General features: G+C 36.2%; 2 protein-coding genes across 6 annotated transcripts in view; one reads left to right on the top strand and one right to left on the bottom strand.

Annotated features, from left to right (window-relative positions):
- The window catches only part of myot (myotilin), a 33,864-nt gene extending 31,266 nt beyond the window's left edge, over positions 1 to 2,598 (top strand). For all 4 annotated transcript variants that reach the window (XM_079891817.1, XM_079891815.1, XM_079891818.1 and 1 more), the window contains exon 17: positions 1,888 to 2,598. In XM_079891817.1, the coding sequence (XP_079747943.1) occupies positions 1,888 to 2,009 (122 nt within the window). In that variant the 3' untranslated portion in view covers positions 2,010 to 2,598. The remainder of the gene's footprint in view (positions 1 to 1,887) is intronic.
- hdac3 (histone deacetylase 3) lies at positions 600 to 20,118 on the bottom strand. 2 transcript variants are annotated; one of them, XM_079891820.1, is made up of 15 exons: positions 19,907 to 20,097; positions 17,635 to 17,717; positions 17,398 to 17,540; positions 17,083 to 17,164; positions 15,293 to 15,349; positions 15,104 to 15,159; positions 14,134 to 14,267; positions 13,152 to 13,232; positions 12,774 to 12,847; positions 12,634 to 12,698; positions 12,446 to 12,535; positions 10,664 to 10,722; positions 6,876 to 6,955; positions 6,144 to 6,301; positions 600 to 649 (listed from the first exon to the last, which is right to left on the bottom strand). In XM_079891820.1, exons 1-15 carry the CDS (start codon positions 19,959 to 19,961, stop codon positions 631 to 633), a joined length of 1,236 nt encoding a protein of 411 aa, XP_079747946.1. In that variant the 5' UTR covers positions 19,962 to 20,097; the 3' UTR covers positions 600 to 630. The 2 variants fall into 2 exon arrangements, with proteins under 2 accessions (XP_079747946.1, XP_079747945.1); XM_079891819.1 differs by lacking the exon at positions 600 to 649 and adding an exon at positions 2,770 to 3,218 and having other exon boundaries at positions 19,907 to 20,118.
- Positions 20,119 to 20,423: the final 305 nt, after the last annotated feature.

Genomic DNA, 20,423 nt, shown 5'->3' on the forward strand with positions numbered 1-20,423 from the left:
GAGATCAGGGGAGTGAGGTTTACACGCACAGCTCTTATCTAGTGGACACTATCTAGTGGACTTTGTTTTCAAGCGCTCATGTCACTCGCACGTGCTGTTGTAAGCGCACTATTCGCTAGAGAACACAAACATTGGGCTGCACGCGGATGGTGTGCGCGGATATCATCCACTCCTGATGACAAAAACTGACATAAATTATGTGCACGGACCATTCAAGTAGATACAGCTGCAGACCAGAGAAATCCAAAACAGGGCGTCAACTTGAAAAAGGGCCAGAGTCTCCACATGCAAAGACTTTCACTTCCACCAAATGAAATTACATTTCAAAATAAAAGTTCGTAAGATGAAGATGAATCTTACGTAAAATTTAGGCATATGTTAAATACTGTTATAAAACATGATATATAAATAAATATGCTGGTATAAATAAAAATATTTACATTATTTATTGACATATAGCCGATCAAACTTTAATCTTTAGGAGGGCAATAGCTCAGTGAGAGGGGGGTCCTGGAGCATGTGGCCGGTGGCGTTCGGACAGGGCTGAAGGGACCTCTCATCCCCCCCAAATTTGAAGCTCTGGTTCCTCACCACCTAACCAAGATATAAGCGGAAATCCTGTTTCGGAGTTCACAAAGTTTGGGTCGTGCTGAAAAAGATGGAGAAAGATCTTTATCATTGGGGAAAGCTGTCTGTCAGGGTGTGAGGAAGGGTTAGAGGTCAGTTTCTGTTGTAGTAATTCACTTTTCTACACTCCCATTACTCTGACCTTCAGCTATCCCTGTCTTCAGGAGGAGGCATTTTAGCGCTGTCAGCAGCACTGAGAGGAGACAGAGTTTTGCAGTGCAACAACAACAACAGCATATCTTGGTTGATGTGAAACGTCAAAACCAAGTTACTCACGTTACCAAGTTACCAAATGCAAAACCAAAGTTACTCACGTATAAAGCAGAACCAGAGCAACTTTGGTGTCCGTTTGCAGGCCTTCCCGCTTAGGTCTCTTTCAATATTTGGTAGCTTTTCCAGTATTAATGCAGGTCCTAGTTCTTTTTACTTTTATCCTAATTATTTTTCCAGTTACAGTATATTCCTCTGACCTATTCCTCTTTGGTAATATCTCAGCCATCTTTCAACAGTCTTTCTACAAATGTCCCGCTTGCTCACTCTCTCTCCTCCCCCATCATTGGACACGCCCTCTACTGCTGATAGGCTCACTCTCTCTCCTCCCCCATCATTGGACACGCCCTCTACTGCTGATAGGCTCACTCTCTCTCCTCAACCATCATTGGACACACCCTCTACTGCTGATAGGCTCACTTTCTCTCCTCCATCATGAGCCCCTACTGCTGATAGGCTCACTCTCCTCCCCATCATGAGTGGGCACGCCCCCTACTGCTGATAGGCTCACTCTCCTCCCCATCATGAGTGGACACACCCCCTACTGCTGATAGGCTCACTCTCTCTCCTCCCCATCATGAGTGGACACACCCCCTACTGCTGATAGGCTACAATATGGTTTTGGTACTCAGTCCAAGCCACTGGTTTTTCTCCTATTATTTACACAGCCAGGTCTGTGTACAAACACAACATTTTTTCAGCACACACACAGATCAGACATCTAAAAAAAAATTGTGTTGAGTGTTGATTTCAGTTTTTACAGCACCTCTCAGAAATCGCTTACTGCACCTTTAATGTGATCTCATAAGATTGCATGTTTAAAATGAGTAAAATGTTGTTTCAAATAGTTTTAGATGCATACTGAAGGACAGTGATATCACTGAATAGCATGTTATCTACTCAAATATTGAATTCTTTTCTTTTAACCTGAATTTGCCAGTTTATTGCTTTGTCTCTCAGCCCTAAATAGCAATGCCTATTTTCCTCTAGCTCGAATGAACAAGACTACCCCTCCTGCCAGATCGTTTCCCATCGTAAGCCAGTTTTCCAGGTTGAGCACCGAGCCTCGTCCTCGCCACACCGCCCCTCTGTACGAGAGTGAGGAACTGTAGACACGCGCCGGACTCGTGCAGATGGGCATCTGGAGACGTTATGCGGGATATTTCTCTGTAAATGACCCAGTTAGTGTCATTTTTCTCTTTAGTCAGTCAAATTCACTTTAGCCAGTGCCTCTGATGTTTTCCCAAGGAATGATTGGAAAAAGTTTACTATTCCAGTGGAATCAATAGCCTCATCCCAACACACTAGTTGTTTGCCTGGTTAGAAAAATGGATGATGACCAGTTTCATGTAAAGCTACATATGTATGAACCCCCTATACAAGGAAACATGTATCTTATTTTTTTGTTTCAGTTTTACATAAATTAGAATAATGCCTTGATTTCTTTATCATCTGTAATGTGTGTTGGTGTAATGTTTCTCAGCCGTGGAAGCTGAATATAGTATGTGTGCAGCGTCGTCACTGATACACTCTGACCTACACTATGATGTTATATGTTTTGAAAAGGAAATTTTTGCTACTAGAACAAAGGATATAGTCAAATATATTGATTACAGTCAAGAACACAGATATAATTTGTGTTATAAATGTGACATGATCATTTGAGTAAACTTCTTTGTGAGAATACTATAAATTTATCTCTGAGGTGTTTTTCTATGACTATCACGTCAAAAAACTGCAACGATGTTAAGATAATACAATACAAAAACAGCATAATCAACTGAACTACTGTCATTGAGGAGGATCTAGCACACTTATGGGCAGTTGTTCAGGTTAGACTGTGTAGATGGAAGTTGAAGAAGTTAGAAAGGCTCTTTTCCAACAGATTTATTACAGAAACATTCTATAAACAAATTATGAAAAAGCCAAGACAAAAATATGCAGTTAATCATAAGCACTTGGATATACACTCATTCATCACATGATTTCTGATCCTTTTCAATACAAACACAGTATCTGTCGTACACAGGACTCAGTGTGAAGTTCCCTTTTATAGCTAAACTTTGATAAAAAGGAAATACTGTTGTGACAATAAAAAGTTCTACACAGGGAAAACTACAGTTACAGTGCGTATGAAGAAAAACAATTTGAATTGGCTTTCACACACTCATCACAACGCAGTTAAGTACTATAGATATGGCAAGGAATGGACATCTTCATAGCTAAAGACCCAAGTCAGGTCCATTCTTCATCAGATCTCCACATCACTTTCTTTATCATTATCATGGTCACCATCATAAAATTCATTCGCAGCTTCAGGCCTGTGAGGAAACAGATGTAGATGGTCAGGATATTCAATATGCAGTCAAGCAGCTGACAGTTGTCAAAATTAAGAGACCAATGCAAAATGGGAGGTTTCTTTGGATTTACTATTTACTGTATATCTATGTGTTTGAGTAAAACATTTTTTTAAAGTTTTATTTTAATCACTAATGACAACATTTCTTCCAAATTTCAAGTAAAAACATTGTCATTTAGAGCATTTATTTGCAGAAAATCAAAAAATGCACAGAAAACAAGTTTATATTCATGTTTAAACAACACAATACTAATGTTTTAACTTAGGAAGAGTTCAGAAATCAATATTTGGTGGAATAACCATGATTTCCAATCCCAGCTTTCATGCGTCTTGGCATGTTCTCCATCAGTCGGTCACATTGCTGCTGGGCAACTTTATGCCAGATTCTAGCCTTCCTGAAGAAGCACCAGAACATCACCAATCCTCCACCAAAGTACACAGTGTGTGTGAGAGACTGTGGGCTGTAGGACTCTCCAGGTCTCCGTCTAACCTTTAGAGGACCAGGGGCCTGATGTAGAAACGTTGTGTACACACAAAAAGGGCATTGGAATTTGTGTATGCACTTTTCCACGCACATCTCGGGATTTATAAAAAAAATACGGGCACTCTTTCACTGGAGTGAGCAAAGTACTGAAGTAAACATGATGATCCATTTCCACATTTAGATGAAATATTCTCATGAATGGAGTTAAGCACTGAAATCATTATCTAGAAGGTACAATATTTTTTATATTGATTGAATTAGAAATATTTGTAGTGGATGCGGTGCTTTTGAACACTTTTCCTGTGGCATGCTGTGTTATGTTTTAACTACAGCGAGGATTGCTTGGCGCATGATAGGCCTAATTCCGCTTTAATTGTATTCTAATTAGCCGAAATATTTTCACGCGAATAATGATCAATGATGCGCACTCGCTCGGCGACAGAACGGTCCATTGGTACAACTTCTAGACAGTCGCCTAATTATGACCCCTTTGTGGTCTTCCCAAATATTATGAAAGATACCACGTATTTGAAGGATAGAGTTTGAAGGAAACGGTAAGATATGCACATTATATTTTTAAAATGTTTTGTCAGTGATGTGCTGAGTAAGAAAATAATTTACAATGCAAAAATAAGGCCCATCTTTTTCCATTAAAAATATATAAACATTCTAAAATATATGTGTTTACCTTGTGGGCAAAATTGCATAAATTTGATTTGTGTAAAGCAAAAAGTACTAAAATAGTAAAAAATAAAAATAAAATACTATTTGGCCAGTGGAAACGATTGGGAATAATTCTTCTCTGAAATGTATTTTATACAATACTTATTTATTTATTCTAAAACAAGGCAATAGTATAGCCTCCTGAATGATTTTCAGCAATGTAATGTGACAGCATAGTCTGTATCTCATATTTTTCTAATGTCTTGCGTTATCACGTGGGTATCACGTGGATGGGAATATGCATGGAAATAATATGCAGATGATGTTATGCATATTAAAACTAGGCTTTGTAATCTCCATATATGGTTTCGGGTGGAGATGCTTTTATCCTCCGCTGACTGGGTTTTATAGAGGGAATTTTGCGCAGGTTCTGCCGCACACATGGTTTAATAAATCTGAAAACGTTTGTGCGCACGCAAATTCTGTCTTTTGTGCGTAGGTACACTTTTAGGATGAAAACTACAGAAAGTTTTATACATGAGGCCCCAGGTGTTGGGCAAAGCTGAAACCTGAATCAGGAAGATCTGTCTTTATGAAGGACGTGTGACTCAAGTCAAGTCAAGTCACCTTCATTTATATAGTGCTTTTAACAATTTAGATTGTTTCAAGGCAGTTTTACAGTGATAATAGTAAATTAAAGTAACAGAGATTGTTTAGGCTTTACAGCAGCTCAGGAATAAAGTTATTGTCCAGCTAAAGTTAGTTTTGATTGATTGATTCACTTCCATGGCTCAAGCCACGTACAAGGTTATCCTGGAAAAAAATTCTTCCTTCTGCTCTGACAATGTTCCCAAACTGGAAGGATTGTTTTTTCCCGCAGGACAAATCTCCAATCCACACAGCCAGGACAATCGAGCTGAGGATGGAGGAGCACCAGATTGAGACCCTGTCATGACCATCACAATCTCCAGACCTGAAGCACTGAACACCTCAGGAACGCGATCAAGAGCTTCACCAGCCATTACATAAAGACAAACTGGGTGATGTTTTTCACCAGGAGTGGCATAAAGCAAATGTGCCTCAGCAATGTGACCGACTGATGGAGAACATGCCAACACATGAAAGCTGGGATTGGAAATCAGGGTTATTCCACCAAATATTGATTTAAACTTGCTTTCTTTGCATTATTTAAAGTCTAAAAACAGTTGTAATTTTCTGCAAATAAATGATCAAAATGACAATATTTTTATCCAAAAGTTGAGTCAATTATTATTATTTTGATTAAAAAAAATAAAAATAAAAAATATTCACCAAGAATGCATTAAACTGAAAGTAAAGACTTTTACATTGTTCCCAAAAATTCAATTTCAAATAAGTACATTTATTTCAAATAAAATTATATTTTTAAATAAATTATCTTTATGCTGTGGCTTTCTATTCATAAAAGAATCCTGAAAAAAGGATATAATAGTTTCAAAAACAATTAAACAGCTGTTTTCAACATTAATAATAATCAGAAATGCTTCTGATATAATGATTTCTGAGACTGGAGTAATGACAGGATTAATGCCATCACAGGATAAACTACATTTTAAAATATATTACAATAGAAAAAAGTTATTTTCAGTTAAATTGTAATAATAATATTTCACAATATGACTGTTCTTACTGTATTTTTGTTCAAATAAATGCAGCCTTGGTGAGCAGAAGACTTCAGAATAGTGTTAGTCTGATAATCACCTAGAGAAGTTCTCTTCTGATCCTCTCTCATCGGGATCCGCCTCATCCGGCCGCTCATAACTCAGCAAATCAGAGGGAACGTCATGGATCTGAACACTTGGTGCATGATTCAACATCTTCAAGTTCTCGAACACAGTTTGACGAATCTGCTCCAAATACTGCAAAAAGAGGTAATAAAGTACTGGTTAGTGGCCACAGCGCTGAAGACGATCTCCTGAACACCACTGAAATGTTCACCTGAAGCTCCACCTGAGGTTTCAAACAAATACTCCAACCTTTAGAAGTATTTCTGCATATGAAATCAGAAACAAACCCCATTTGGGTGAGCCTGCCCTTGAAAATATTCAAATGTCAGATTAATGTGAAAAACCTAAAATTCAGACGTAAACTTGCGGAAATGCTTCTGTTATGCATTACTATCATTTAATACAAAAATGAAAAGTTTAATTTAAAAAATACACATGAATTTGAGAATAGTTTAGTATTTGGTTTGTTTTTTTGCTTTATTGACAGCAGTACAGTCTCTTCCAAAGATCATCTTGTGCTGCATCTGAATCCAAAACATGTTTAATTGATCTTTCATTATTATTGGTTTTACATTAATATCCTCAACTTGTTTATTTCCAGGTTATAAAGAGTCTGAGACCTTCGGACCCTACTGTATATGTCAAGACAAATGTAAATATAAAGACATGTTTGTAGACACATACAAATGAGGAAAATAATGCATACTTGTCTAGAGTTTTGGTTTTCTATCCTTGTGCTGACATCTGGGTGAAGTGTGAAGTCTGGAGCAAAATATTCAAAGTATTCTGTGCAGAGGACAAATACAGAGATGAGAAGATATTTTACAAACATCAACAAACAAAAGTAATATGTGGCAGTTTTAAAGCAGTGTGTTGTAACCTAGATCAGGGGTTCTCAAAGCAGGGTGTGCAACCAATAGCCGGTGCGTGAAACCGTATTTTACAGACAATAGGTTGTGTTTTTTATCATCTGAAACGTGGTGCGATTTACATTCCATAGTGATTTATTTAATGCGTTTAATGTAGGAAAACAAACACTTAAAGGTTTTTACAGATGTAATTCTCAAGTCTGCGAGGCAAGTATACGCGGAGTTTCGGTTCATTTTTGTGACGCTTTAAAAACAGTCCAAGGAGACCAAGAGCCTGAAACGGCAGAAAGTGCATCCTTTTGTTTTCTTTATTTTACAAAAGCAAAATGTTCTGTTAGTTTGAATGTACATATTTTTAAAAGTACAAAATAGGCCCTTTACAGTTTTGAATAATGAATGATTTTGAATTACTCTCTGTATGCTCATAAATACGTTTTCTGCTGCTAAATGTAATTTTTTTAAAATAAATAAATAAATAAATAAATAAAAATCATCAACTATTCATCATCAAACAAAAAATCCAATCAGCCAAAAATATAAATTTATTTGGCTCAATTTGTCAGCGTGACAACCGCTTTACCGTCGCACTGGTGTTATTCAAACATATTTTTCGCGCATGTGAAGGTTGCCGTTTTATTTGGATATTGGAACATGAGTGAAGTACAAAGCATTATTTATAGGGCTTGGTAAAAGATACTGATTTCTCCATTTTAATCGATTCTTATTTTTATGAACCAATATCGATTCTTAAATCCCAAGAATCGATTAGTCTATCCTGTTTTCAGTTGATGAATGAAGCGCACCTCCCATCCAAAAAATTGCAAAAAGCTTTGTGTTTTTACACTTTTGATATGAAACAAAGTCACAGATTTCAAATTAAGTCCATTTTATTGCGAAATTCAAAAAAAAAAAAACATTTTGGCGCCGTTTAATGTACCGTGAGAGATCGCTGTAGTGCCTCGGTTCAAGAGAAGCGTCTCCTCCACTTTAATACCAGTTACAGCAACAAGTAAACATTAATGAACATCAGAAGGTATGTTAAAAGATACAGTATAACTTATCGAAATCCATATGTCTCATGTCAGCTCAACCAGTGTTTCAAATGCGGAAAGACAGCTGGTCACATAACGTCACTTTACCTCAGAAAAAACATAGTCACTGACCATAAACTCATTAGTCAGCTGGAAAAATGAATTCGCGAGGAGCATTTTGCTAAATATACGAACCATATAACATATTCATTATAATTTTTAATGTTCTTCAATAATGCATGTTTGAATAAATCCATACATGTATTATGACAGCCATCATTTAAATGTTTTTATTTCAAAAACGGATTGGAGTAGAAATATAATTATGTAATTGTAAGGCTACTATTATTAACTATTATAATAAAAACTTCCTTGAGTGTATGAAGTGTTTGTATACAAATCAGTTACAGTGAGGAAAATAAGTATTTGAACACCCTGCTATTTTGCAAGTTCTCCCACTTGGAAATCATGGAGGGGTCTGAAATTGTCATCGTAGGTGCATGTCCACTGTGAGAGACATAATCTAAAAAAAAAAATCCAGAAATCACAATATATGATTTTTTAACTATTTATTTGTATGATACAGCTGCAAATAAGTATTTGAACACCTGTCTATCAGCTAGAATTCTGACCCTCAAAGACCTGTTAGTCTGCCTTTAAAATGTCCACCACCACTCCATTTATTATCCTAAATTAGATGCACCTGTTTGAGGTCGTTAGCTGCATAAAGACACCTGTCCACCCCATACAATCAGTAAGAATCCAACTACTAACATGTCCAAGACCAAAGAGCTGTCCAAAGACACTAGAGACAAAATTGTACACCTCCACAAGGCTGGAAAGGGCTAAGGGGAAATTGCCAAGCAGCTTGGTGAAAAAAGGTCCACTGTTGGAGCAATCATTAGAAAATGGAAGAAGCTAAACATGACTGTCAATCTCCCTCGGACTGGGGCTCCATGCAAGATCTCACCTCGTGGGGTCTCAATGATCCTAAGAAAGGTGAGAAATCAGCCCAGAACTACACGGGAGGAGCTGGTCAATGACCTGAAAAGAGCTGGGACCACCGTTTCCAAGGTTACTGTTGGTAATACACTAAGACGTCATGGTCTGAAATCATGCATGGCACGGAAGGTTCCCCTGCTTAAACCAGCACATGTCAAGGCCCGTCTTAAGTTTGCCAATGGGACAGGGCGACTGCACTGTATTAAGGAGAGGATGACCGGGGCCATGTATTGCGAGATTTTGGGGAACAACCTCCTTCCCTCATTTAGAGCATTGAAGATGGGTCGAGGCTGGGTCTTCCCACATGACAATGACCCGAAGCACACAGCCAGGATAACCAAGGAGTGAGAAGCATATCAAGGTTCTGGCGTGGCCTAGCCAGTCTCCAGACCTAAACCCAATAGAGAATCTTTGGAGGGAGCTCAAACTCCGTGTTTCTCAGCGACAGCCCAGAAACCTGACTGATCTAGAGAAGATCTGTGTGGAGGAGTGGGCCAAAATCACTCCTGCAGTGTGTGCAAACCTGGTGAAAAACTACAGGAAACGTTTGACCTCTGTAATTGCAAACAAAGGCTACAGTACCAAATATTAACATTGATTTTCTCAGGTGTTCAAATACTTATTTGCAGCTGTATCATACAAATAAATAGTTAAAAAAATCATACATTGTGATTTCTGGATTTTTTTTTTTTTAGATTATGTCTCTCACAGTGGACATGCACCTACGATGACAATTTCAGACCCCTCCATGATTTCTAAGTGGGAGAACTTGCAAAATAGCAGGGTGTTCAAATACTTATTTTCCTCACTGTAATTTTAACCTTCAATATTATAGTAATGTTGTACCACCTGACTCCCATGTATAGTTCACAGCATTATAGAGATTTTTTTCCCTTGAGAAAATTTTCCATGTACTGTCCCTGATATATATCCAAAATAACCGATTTCGGATCGCAAGCTTGTGAATCGAAATCGAATTGAATCGTGAAATTTGTGTCAATACCCAGCCCTAATTATTGCCATGATAGATAATAGTTTAGCGTCCAAATACATGTGAATATGGAAACATTTGTATTTGTGCTGAATGAGAGAGGAGTTCAACGCCAGTTTCAGTTTAAATAAATTAGTTTAGGCTGAATTTAATGAATAAAATAACCTTAATGAATGCCAATATAATTTATGTTTATTTTATAAAATAAACATGAGAGGGAATAAAATACTTGTATATAATAATATTTGTAAATGAGTTTTATTTACCGGTATTTTACATTATTTTTGATGTTTCAAAGTTTTTTTTCAACAACTTAAGTTTGACCTGGTGTTGCTGTATTATTAAAACGTCCATATTTACAGATGGAGGCCTTTTGTGTCAATAAAACAAGCATATTGTGTCCATTACTTTCACCCACATTAACTTATAATCATGAACTCTGTAATAAAAAAACACATTTTCCAGGGATCCCTGGCCCCAAAAAGTTTGCGAACCCCTGACCTAGAGGACACTAATTCACACAACCACTAGATAATATGTAACAGAAGAACAGAAACATGGAATAATTCTAGATATCTTTTCTTCAGAGTTGCTGTCTTACCACTATATGGTAGTTCATCACTTATGGACTCGTCAACTAGCAAGGATGTTTCAAATGTCCTAAAAATGAAAGCTATGATGCATTAATGAAAATATCAGAAGATAACAGTCAGTCAGCAAAGACATTATATACTCAAGAGATTAAAGGGGTCATATTTTTTTTATTGAAAAACCTTTATGTACTATGAAAACTAAAAAGCAAACAAAATGAAAAAAAAGGAGCAAACGTTTCAGTTACGTTAAAATTAAAAACAGACGTTTCATCTCATAGCGTTCTTCAGAGAAATCTATGGCTGAAACGTTTGCTCTCTGGGCTGTTTTTAAAACACTTTGCACTTTTTTCACATGCAATATGTGAAATAAAAGGTACATTTTTTATATATATTTAATGGCTAAAATTGAGGGGGAAAATTCAATTTCATAGAGAGTAGCAGTAGCTGTATTGGTATTGGCGAAGCCTTCTTTCATAAAAACCAACCATTATCTAAATCCCTTAATTACTTTTTAACACTCAGGCGTGTGTCCGAGCATCAGACTTCTCACCTCAAACAGCGGTCTTGTTTTTATCAACACTTTTTGATAATTGCTTACTCTCGCTTAGAACTAAAACCAAACAATATTTAAATCTCTAAATAGAGCTATACTGACGAATATTTAAATCTCTTAATTAGTGCTGTCAATTGATAAAAGAAAAATCAACTAATTAATTGCACATTTTCTGTAATTACTCACAATTAATCATACCTATCATTAACGTTTTTGATATATTTTCATATTGTAATAATTTCACATTTAATCTCCAAATTAATGTAGAAACAACAATAGCCTATATTTTAAATATTTGTTTAATGGCTTGTTTTGTTGTAAGTGAGAGAAAACAATTCTCAGAAAAGATCAAAGAAGATATAATTCAGTTGTCTTAAGTGAAACATAGCTGGTTGTCAGAGCCTGATGAGAGTTTAACATTTTCAACATTAAATTTGCAGTCATTTAAGCAACGATATTGCGAAATATAGCGTATGGCTTTCATTTTAATTAGTATCATCTCTGGTTCCATGAAGAATTACTATACTGTGACGGTGCTCCTTACTGTGATTGAAAATTACTGATATCATGGTAAAGATTTTGCTTAAAAATTACTAATTTTCTAATTACGAAATCTTCTAAATTACTAATTTTGCCCACCTCTAGTAGTTTAACGAGGGAGAGAGTCAAGACTGTAATATGAGCAAACTAGAGGTAACAGTGGAAAGTGATGCAAAGTAATAAAATGTATATGCCAATGGCAATGAATTTTCACTTTGGTTATTCAGACTTTTCAATCATGCTATTATTAAACAGGAAGTTCAAAATGTTATTGGACTTGACAGCAAACCCAGAGCCTGTGTGTTTGTTTTTAATGCCATGCCAGCTTCTGTGGCTATATTCATGGCAAGAAAAAATAATGGTAAAACTATATCAGGTGTGTACAACTTATTTTTGCTAAAAACTCTGTTAAAAATTTCTTCAAACGAGTTGCCTATGTGTTGGCAACAGAAAGCACTATTGCTCATTTAACATTTTAAAGACGCAGCAGCAAAAAGACTTTGGTGAAAATACATTGTAAGTGGACATCAGACAGACAGACAGACAGACAGACAGACAGACAGACAGACAGAGAGAGAGAGAGTCTAGAAGAGATAGATAGATTACAGAAGTATAATATGACCCCTTTAAAATGAACTTTTTTCTCTTTTGATGATTTATACTAAATGTAGATGAAATAATAAAATAATGAACGCACCAACATCTAGCAACGTTTCGCACCGTGTAGCCTCCTCCACCCAGCACAAGCAGCGGGATTTTGAAGCCCTTCACAAACTCCACACATTCTCTACAAATACACGTTTTAAATGAGGTTATCAAGGAGTTTAACGTTCAAGCTTTCAGAACACTGTGTGTAGTTTGATGTGAGGGTATGGAGTCTCTTACCCATGGCCTCGTATGCTGAGATTGAAGCATCCTAATCGATCACATCCCAAAGAATCCGCTCCACACTGCAGACGAGACAAGAGAGATGAGCAACCAATACAACAGCACACTATTAAGACTGACAGAGATCGTGCTCTCACCTGAAGAACGATACAGGTCGGCTGATAGAAGTCCACCACCTGCTTGATGACTGGCTGAAACAGCTGTCTATAGCCTGAGAATACAAAAGAAATAAATCCTCTTGCTCTGTGTTTGCATGAAATCAATATTATGTAGCCGTTTTACCCACAAACTAGTGTGTTTTCGCACATACGGCTTCTTTTTCTTTACTACCTGCCCAAAACACAGTTTCTTTACTCAGTCTGTGAAGCTGGTTGAATATATGATATTTTTGTCCATATATCAGCCAGTAAAACAGCAGTCTTTGGCTTTGCTATTACAACTACATGATCTGAGTCAAACTACGCTTTAATTGTATAAAGACTCAAATGTGAATATTAGGCCATAAATCAACTCACTCTGGTCATCAATGCCGTCTCTCAGTGGGACATTGAGGCAGTAGTAGCGACCGCTCTCAGCTCCCACCTCATACATATCACCTTAACACATGCAACAACAAAAACAGTGTATTATTAGTATAGTGTTTCAATCGCAGTGCGTGTTTGTGAAGATTAAGCTGTTTACATGAATTAATCTTTCCATATGAATGTGTGATTAACAGCTAAAACCAGGGCTCTGAACCGGTTCAAGATATGAAGACAAAAACCGGAAACGAGCAAAATTTTAATAGGAACATAAACAAAAACAATCAAGTTTAATCAATCTGAACAGAAATGCTTCTTTGAAATGACCATAAACCGGTTATATATAATAACGTAATTTTATTGTTGAATTTAATATTTTAATTTGGCAGTCAACCAATCATGAATTCAAATAGTACGGCCTATGCAAACGTGACGTTGATGCATCTGACGTGAATGAACTGTGAGTGAAAAGTCATCATAGACAAGTCGCTGGCATTAGCTTTTGGATCTCAGGAGTTTTTCCCGACGATATGTCACCAACCGCTGAAGCAATTACATTAAAGTGAAAATAAATGGCAGATTATATCCAGCATGTTGTGCTTTGAAACCAGCCAAAATTGCAGGTTAGTGTAGAACCGCTGGTATTAAGGAAATAAATAAATAAAAATAATAATAATAAACAAATTAGTATTATGACACTTGCATGTGTCATTATAACATTTTAACATTCCAGCTCTTCTATAAAGTATAGGCAAAACATTATTATTATTTATTTTTTTATTTTTTAATCATCGGATATTTATTCTAAGCAAATCGGTTTGGATTTCAATTAGGAATTCAATGACAGAAACGTTAAAATACTGATTCTGCTCGGAGAGAACCGATTGATTTTTTTCCTCCATTTTTAAACCCTGGCTAAAACAATGTGCACAACACTGTATAGATGACTTATATCAGAAAGTAAGAACATCCATACCAGTTCCTGGGAAAAAGTAGTTCCCATATTTGTGGAAGGATACAGTCATGACCCTGTCTGTGAGATAAAATGCTTCCTGTACACCGTCACCATGATGAATATCAATGTCAATGTAGAGCACACGTGGATGATACCTATCAGAGACAGAAACAGGAAAGATATGTAGAGATGAGCTGTAGACCATGTGTTCATGCTTTACTCCATATAAACTGTTTCATAAAGCATTTAGCTAATTCTACCATTACGGATGCAGTTTTTACAAGGTCATATTAAAAGTGTGTCATGTCCACACCACTATCATCACCAAAAATAACTGCAATAAGTTTCAGGCACTAGCACTGGTCAAACAAACAGGCACTTCACCTCAAACTCATGTCACTGGTTGAGCCGATGTTATTATGTCTGCCCTATTCGCTACAAAACAAACAGGTTGCAGTTTCGTTTGATACTCCGAGTTGACAAGCTGAGCCATATCGCATTAATTATCGCTGGCGATACGTCCGTGATTTTAATGCGATATGGCTCAGCTTGTCAGTTAACTACGGCTCTTTGTAGTAAATGCCGCTCCATCTGAAAGCAGGTGATGGCGATTTACTACTAATCAAGGAACCGGCTTTACTGACGAGATGCGCATAACAATATCACGATTTAAATCGCCCAGCCCTAAGAAATACACTTCATTTTTATTCGCTACAAAACAATTGAGAAACTACATGGGATATCTGTATTTTTATGAATTTATTTGCCACACCTGCAAGACTATTTAAGTTCATTCCAAAAAAACTAAAGAGAGATTTAAGTTTGCCTTATACTTTTATAAATAGTCTCAGAATCATTTTGAATGCTGCATTTAAAATAAGAATTAATCGCGGGTGTAAGTGAGCAGCAAAAATAATCAAATTAAAATGCAAAACATCAGGAGTATCTCGTTATTTGGTGTGATGTCACTTCCTGCCCATCTCTCACTTACTTCAGGAGTTCAAGAATACTGATGACAATGTCATTCACGTAGCAAAATCCAGACGCCTGAAAATAGAAAATAAAATCATGTAGAATCATGTAAAATAATTTATGATGTTCTTCCAAAGTGCAGGTTTGCCCCCCCCCCCCCCCCCCTTCATCTTTGTATGAAAGATGTGAAGAGAAATCAGATGCTTACCTCAAACTTTTTTGCATGATGTAAACCTCCAGCCCAGTTTATGGCAATGTCACATATCTATACAGTGAACAACTGAATTAGTCTTCATCAAAACAATGCAGGAATTCAAAGAGTTCAAGATCTGTACTAATCTGTACCACGAATCATGTTTTCTTTTCTTTCTTTTTTTGTTTTGTTACATTTTTTTTAATTTAAAAATACTCTTTTTATTGACATATTTTAGATTTCGAATACAGGGTATTTGCAGGGTTTTGAAATCAAAACCTTTTTAAGGCCTTTTTTGCACTATATATATATATATATATATATATATATATATATATATATATATATATACACACACATACATATATACACACATATATATATATATATATATATACATATATATATAATACACATACACACATACACTCACCTAAAGGATTATTAGGAACACCATACTAATACTGTGTTTGACCCCCTTTCGCCTTCAGAACTGCCTTAATTCTACGTGGCATTGATTCAACAAGGTGCTGAAAGCATTCTTTAGAAATGTTGGCCCATATTGATAGGATAGCATCTTGCAGTTGATGGAGATTTGTGGGATGCACATCCAGGGCATGAAGCTCCCGTTCCACCACATCCCAAAGATGCTCTATTGGGTTGAGATCTGGTGACTGTGGGGGCCATTTTAGTACAGTGAACTCATTGTCATGTTCAAGAAACCAATTTGAAATGATTCGAGCTTTGTGACATGGTGCATTATCCTGCTGGAAGTAGCCATCAGAGGATGGGTACATGGTGGTCATAAAGGGATGGACATGGTCAGAAACAATGCTCAGGTAGGCCGTGGCATTTAAACGATGCCCAATTGGCACTAAGGGGCCTAAAGTGTGCCAAGAAAACATCCCCCACACCATTACACCACCACCACCAGCCTGCACAGTGGTAACAAGGCATGATGGATCCATGTTCTCATTCTGTTTACGCCAGATTCTGACTCTACCATCTGAATGTCTCAACAGAAATCGAGACTCATCAGACCAGGCAACATTTTTCCAGTCTTCAACTGTCCAATTTTGGTGAGCTCGTGCAAATTGTAGCCTCTTTTTCCTATTTGTAGTGGAGATGAGTGGTACCCGGTGGGGTCTTCTGCTGTTGTAGCCCATCCGCCTCAAGGTTGTGCGTGTTGTGGCTTCACATATGCTTTGCTGCATACCTCGGTTGTAACGAGTGGTTATTTCAGTCAAAGTTGCTCTTCTATCAGCTTGAATCAGTCGGCCCATTCTCCTCTGACCTCTAGCATCAACAAGGCATTTTTGCCCACAGGACTGCCGCATACTGGATGTTTTTCCCTTTTCACACCATTCTTTGTAAACCCTAGAAATGGTTGTGCGTGAAAATCCCAGTAACTGAGCAGATTGTGAAATACTCAGACCGGCCCGTCTGGCACCAACAACCATGCCACGGTCAAAATTGCTTAAATCACCTTTCTTTCCCATTCTGACATTCAGTTTGGAGTTCAGGAGATTGCCTTGACCAGGACCACACCCCTAAATGCATTGAAGCAACTGCCATGTGATTGGTTGATTAGATAATTGCATTAATGAGAAATTGAACAGGTGTTCCTAATAATCCTTTAGGTGAGTGTATATATATATATATATATATATATATATATATATATATATATATATATATACATACATACACACACACACATATATATACACATATATATATATATATTTAATAATACATACAGTATATACAATTCATGTGTAAGCGCAACATTTCCACTGTCTGACCTTGTGGTTTAACTGAGTCGCTCCTTGCAAGGAGGCTCCGGTGTATCTCGAACAAAACTCAAACAGACCTGGAAAGACAGGACTAAGAACAAAAAAGGACAAACTATTAGAAAAGTCTTATTTAATTAAACATTTAAAAGAAGACCTATGTATTAAACCAAGCAGAGTTGCTACTTACTTTCACATTCATTAAAATACATTTGGTTCATAACCTAAAACTTTTAAATCTTAAGCCAAAATTTTTATAAATACTTCAACAATGAAATGATTTTAAAATAGTTCATTTTAAAGGCATATACACATGGGAAAACTCACCAGTCATCTCCTACATTGAAGGCGTTGAGACTCTTGGTGAAGCCCTGCATGTTGTTTGGACTGACCTTCTGCAGGAAGTCGATGTAATCTTCCGAGTGGAACCGGCACATGTCATGCTGGGATGCCTTGTATGGTTTGAAGACCTGTACAGAGAGAGAGCTTTGCTCATGAGCATCTGATGTGAACCGCTTCTTGTCAGAGAAATGTGATAAACAGTGCTAAACAGACTGATCATACCATCATCTTCTTGTAGAGTCCATAATGCAGGACAAGACTGTGTGTGAGGGACAGTCGGTGAGGCTTCATTGGGTGTCCTGCACCTGGAGCAAAAAAACACACAAAAAACAGAGTTGAGAATAATAAAAAAGTGCTTTCTGTAGTTCACCTTATGTTCTGCCCCTAAATATCACATTCATTCACAATGGTGTTGCCTAGCTGGGGTTGTCTATTAGGATGCTTTCACTTTGTACTTACACTCATCTCATTTGGTGTCCTTTACATGTAAATAAATAACTGTTAACTTATTACAAGCAAGTTAAGTGTCTACTTTGATGTTTCAAATAACTTTTGTTAAAATAAAATGTCAAAATATGGGTGAAATAATGTACCAAACTGCAAAACTGTCATTTAGTGTAACGGTCCGAACTTTGAGTTTACCATTACATCTTTAAATAAACACACAAAATACCATTTTTACATTTAATAAAAACATTTAATAATAAGTTAAAAAAAAATACGTATTTGTTTTCTTTGCATGCTCAAACAAGTGTTGGCTGTGATTTATTAAAAGGACTACATCTTATTGTTTTTCTTAAGTATTGAAATAACCAGGTGACTTGTCCCGAATACGCAGTTTGTTAGAGGTTATTCAGAGTAACAGGATCAAGAAGCCATTTTGAAATCATATAAAAAACTGAGGTTACACTTTATTTTAAGGTGATGTAGTTACTGAGTAATATTAAGTACTGAGTAATATTAATTAGTAACGTAGTTACATGTTACTACATGTATTTACTAGTAATAATAGTAAATTATGCATAATTACGAGTAACTAACCCTAACTCTATTATAGAGTTAGGGTTAGTTACTCGTAATTGTGTATTATTTACTATTATTAGTATAGTAAATACACATAGTAACATGTAACTACGTCATCTTAAAATAAAGTGTTAACAAAACAGATCATTCGACAGTCTGGGACATCATCAATTCAGCGTAACAATAGCTTGTACAAAAACAATCTTCTAAGGAATATTATTAGAACTAATTTAATGATACAGACTTAATACTAAAAACATTGCAATAATGGAAACAATGACAATACGAGTTTTGACAAAACGCCATTGAGAGTAACAAACCATGATCATTCATTGTAACAGATATATTTATGTAAAAATGAAATAATGTACTTATTCTCAGCCGTACTTATTAAATTATTTGTAAAATAATAAATTAAGAATATGTGGACCTACTGAATTAAATTAGATTTTACATGATTTTTATTCCCTCTTAAACGTCTTGCTGACAAATGGGTAAAACCTAGTAGTTTGAAGGATATTAGCAAAGAATAAAGTTTGATACAATTAATTAGTATTTGTATTGTCTTTATTTCTAAATTCTTGACAATATTTTTTAGTATATAAACTATATTTAAACTGAATGACATTTTAGTGGCTGTCTTCTGTAAACTGTGGGAAAAAAATGTATGTTAGACATTATTTATGTTTCTCAGAACAACTGTAAACAACACATTCAAATGTACAGAAAAAAAAAGATAACTTAACTTGAAAACCCATTTTCACCCAATTATAGACGTAATTACAGAAATGAATTACAGCTGTAATTTCATGCAGGCAAATGTTAGTACATAGTTGTTAAATACACCTAATATAAAGTGGGACCGGATTTGATTTACTGTTGTCAAATTCTGTGATAAAGGTCATACAGTTATTAATTCTTACATTCCTCTTATAAACAATATATTACATGTCCTACAATACACTATAGGCTTAAAACAGGTTTTACAAATGAATCACAAATAGTATTACATACAATCTTTCTTACTTTATGTGAACAACTGCATTTCAACTTAATATCATTTTTCTAAAAGTCCACCATGACTATATTAATTTATCAGTGACTGTGAACTAATGACGGAATGTTTGGAATATTTGAAAACTTCTGAATATTGTCCAATCAAGATTATTTGAACAGGATCATCAGGTTTTTAATGTCAGCTTTAGTGTTGCTACGACATATTTTCGTGTTAATGACAATTATAATGCTGTATTAAATGAATGAAATGCACAATAAAAGCTTTTTTTTTTCTTCAGACTTTTGGTTCCTACTCTGTATAGTGCACACATGTGCAATAAATATATAGCGTGATTTTCTGGCATACCAGTTTAAGATCAAATCTATCAAACGACACTTATAAAAGTAAACAGTGAGCATTTGCAGTGTGTTCATTGATTAGCCACATCTGCTAACAGACACAGATACATCTTACCATAGTGAAAATTCCCCACGTCTGGGTCGTAGAAATATGCCGTTCGGGTCGACATTTCGTCGCAGAGTCTAAATAAAAAGGGCGGTTTCTGGCACAATGGAATAAATTTTTATTATTATTTATTTACTTTCTGCACCTAACTGTCGCCATCTTCATTACAGAACCGGAAGAACTCACTCAGTCTTCTTCGTGGCTCCTGCCGCTGCTGCTATGAGGAGATTACGGAGCACAGCGCCACCTGACAACTAGTAAAGCAAATACACATTTCATTTCGTTACAGTAGCACTAGCAGTAGCATAACAAATGGCATTTTAAAACTGTGAATAATAATAACGAAAATAACAATTATTATTATTATTATTAGCATTATTACTATTAATTAATATTGATCAAAGGGGGGAGTTTTGGCTGGATAGAATGGTCCAGTTGGTCCAGTTTCGAAACCTCAGCCTGGCTTCCCAAACATCTGTCAGCTGAACCCCTTTGAGATAAAATATTTAGGTAGCCAACTCCTGAG

This window comes from Squalius cephalus, assembly GCF_949319135.1.
Source record: "Squalius cephalus genome assembly, chromosome: 14".
Taxonomy (NCBI): Eukaryota; Metazoa; Chordata; class Actinopteri; order Cypriniformes; family Leuciscidae; genus Squalius; species Squalius cephalus.